This window comes from Callospermophilus lateralis, chromosome 16, assembly GCF_048772815.1.
Source record: "Callospermophilus lateralis isolate mCalLat2 chromosome 16, mCalLat2.hap1, whole genome shotgun sequence".
Classification (NCBI taxonomy): Eukaryota; Metazoa; Chordata; class Mammalia; order Rodentia; family Sciuridae; genus Callospermophilus; species Callospermophilus lateralis.
This window is the reverse complement of record NC_135320.1, coordinates 7757036-7759946: the sequence shown is the minus strand read 5'-3', so window position 1 is coordinate 7759946 and position 2911 is coordinate 7757036. Positions and strand designations below refer to the sequence as shown.

The window sequence follows — 2911 nt, the reverse complement described above, 5'->3', positions numbered from 1 at the left end:
GTTATTTTAAGTGGTTCCTGTAGGATAACTATCTGAATGAAGTGTTTTAAATTAGGACAAAATACCAGATTTAAGTAGCATCTGGAAAATTACTAACCTTGGTAACAGTTCATACTATGAAAATATGAACCCATAAAATTTTTAAATTTTTATTTATTTATTTATTTTTTCAATTTTTTTTTTTTATTTTGAAAGAATGAGAGAAATAAGACAGAGGTATCAATTACCAAGAACAATGACACTGAAGAAAATACAATGTGTACTCTCCCCACACACAACCCCCCACCCCTTTTCCCATCCCTGGCACAATAATACAAAAACTATCAAAGCACATTTAACAAGGAGAAACAGCAGTCTGTGATGAAGGAAGCAAATTTCCATAATGCTCAATCCAACTAACCCATGTCAAATGTCCTTCCTCCAGCTAAACTCCACCTACTGGAATGCTAAAGAAGTGTAGGGGAGACAACTCTGGGGTGATTTGAACTCTACTTACACTGGCAAAGTTCAGTGAAGAATCAATAGGAGTAGTAAATCTGTTTGGCAGGGAAACAGGATACAGCTTCTCTGTCAATTTTCAGAGACAGTTTCAGAGAATAGCTAATGTTTGAGATTCCGATTTCTAACAAGACCAATGCCTGCTCCCTCAACCACAACAGTGGAGCAGCTGCCAAATCCTGGTTAGCTACTAAGAATAGTGGAAGTGAGGAAGCTGTGAGCTTAAGAAAATCTGAAGAAGATGTCTAGTAACAAGATATTGTTTCAGTTTTTAAATGTTAGTAAAAGAACTTAGTAGGTTGGGCTTGAACAAAGGCAATGTGAAATGTCCTATTTTATCACTTGAAGAATAGACCATCAGTTGACTACATGTATCCTTTGTTTAAATTAAACTCAATATGAAGTATTTAAAACTTAACAATTGAAGCAAAGGCTAATTAATTAATTTTACACATAACTCGGTGTTTCAAATTAAAGGAATTTTTCCCTAAAGTGGTGAGTTTAAGTTTTCAGCTTTATCTAGAGAACATACCATCCCCACCAGGGAACAGGTCACTTGTTTTATACCAAAAATGGAATTCTCTTTTTAGGAAATTTGTTTTATTCTATCTTTACTGGAATCAGTTTATAAAGGGAAGGATACCTGTGCAGGATTAGTTCAAGATCAGAGCCTTCTCCACATGTGTGTGTGTGCACGCACACAGTAGTTCAATACATTTCCCCACACATAATCTCACAGTCACATGCTTGCTGGAGTCCATCTCACAAATACACTTCAATAGTAGCCGTATACATGTACATGCAGCAAGATGTGAGCATTGCCCCAGAGTGATTACAGGTGGTGCACAAATGTCAATGTGGGGAGGTCATTTTAGAGTACAATGTACACAAGCCAATTAACTTGCAGATTATATTTTCCATTTTCCCCAAGATAAATAAACCAAATGAAAAATACACACTGACATCTTCCTGGGTGTCATGGAGGCAACTGCCTGGAAGGTCCACTTTTTGCACTTCCACTTTCCTATGACACCTTCACTTTGCCCTGAGGGGCCTTTTCATATAAGGAGGGTTGCTCCTCAGCATTCTCAGGCAAGGGCTTCTTCTCAGAAGACCGATCTTCAGGCTTGCGGGCAATCAGCAGGCGGCAAGTGAGCAGAATTCCAAACACCAAAGCATGGGCATAGCGTTTGAGAGGATCACCAACCAGCTGGTGAAAGAAGAGCACAGCCAACACCAACAAGAGTAGGAAGAAGTTGGCCACATCTTTGGGACGCCCAGGCACAAGGGTCATGACAATGCCGCAGGCTACTTCAAGGGCACCGATGCTTTTTCGGAGGAGAATGGAATTGATGCCCATTTTCTTCAGCAGAGGGAGAGCTCGAACATAGCTCTTGTAAGCACGTTTCATCTCACTGTAGGCATCCTTGCTGAGCCTGGGGGTCAACTTGATAGTCCCCATGAAAACAAAGAAGAGTCCGAGGGCCACTGAGAGGGCCACGATAGTTACGGTTCTGGGGGATGCCATAAGGTCACCAAAGCAGGTCCCAACTAATCCTTCTGCTTTGCGCACCCCTCGGTCTAAGGCGCAGGCAGTTAGCACAGGGAGAGCTAGAGGGACGCTGCGGAGGCAGCAGGCAGCCAGAATGACCCATAAAATTTTTTTAAATCAAGAAAAAGATTGAATAAAAATGTCAATTTCTTTTTTATTTAACCAGGAATACTAGGTTTATTTAAGATATTGCAATGCTATTTTCAAATAGCCTGTATTATTTTATCAGAGGCCAAATTATACAGGCTATTTGAAAATAGCATTGCAATATCTTATACTACACAGAGAGTCACACAAATGATCCAACAATCACAAACTGTGTTTTACCCCCCAAATGTGTATGCAAGCATTCATAGAAGTTTTATTCACAATCAGTATAAATTGAAAAAAATAAATTGGAAGAAATAAAATTGTACTTAAGGAAAGGAATGGTTGAGAAAATATTGTACTTCCAAAGGAGCCACTTCCAAGTGATTCTGTTGGTTAAGTCAATAAGAGAAATGAAGCTCAATTGCATTCGAATAAGTGAAACAAGCGCCACTTCACCCAGCCTCACCTGCCTGTGAATACCTCCACCCCCACTCCAGCTTCACCTGCACTCTTGGTATTTACTTCAACACATTTCAATTCCAACTTAATTTGCAGTCACGCCTTGAACCGAGATCCTCGGACTTTGAAAAATGGAGAGCACAGCCAACACTCCCCGGAAACCAGGTCCTCCTAGTAAGAAGGGACTGAGGGTGAAGATGCCCATCATCAATGGTAGCTGAAACACGGAGCCAACAACAACTCACATGGGGTGCCAGGAAGATCTCAGACTAGAAAGTGTCCTGACAAAATATTAGGTGATTTTAGACAAAT

At 40.4% G+C, this 2911-nt stretch overlaps 1 protein-coding gene across 1 annotated transcript; it reads right to left on the bottom strand.

The window, feature by feature from the left end:
* Positions 1-1522: 1522 nt before the first annotated feature.
* Positions 1523-2026, bottom strand: LOC143382283 (putative acetylcholine receptor chaperone). The gene has a single exon (XM_076836327.1). The coding sequence runs from the start codon at positions 2024-2026 to the stop codon at positions 1523-1525; it is 504 nt and encodes a 167-aa protein (XP_076692442.1).
* Positions 2027-2911: the final 885 nt, after the last annotated feature.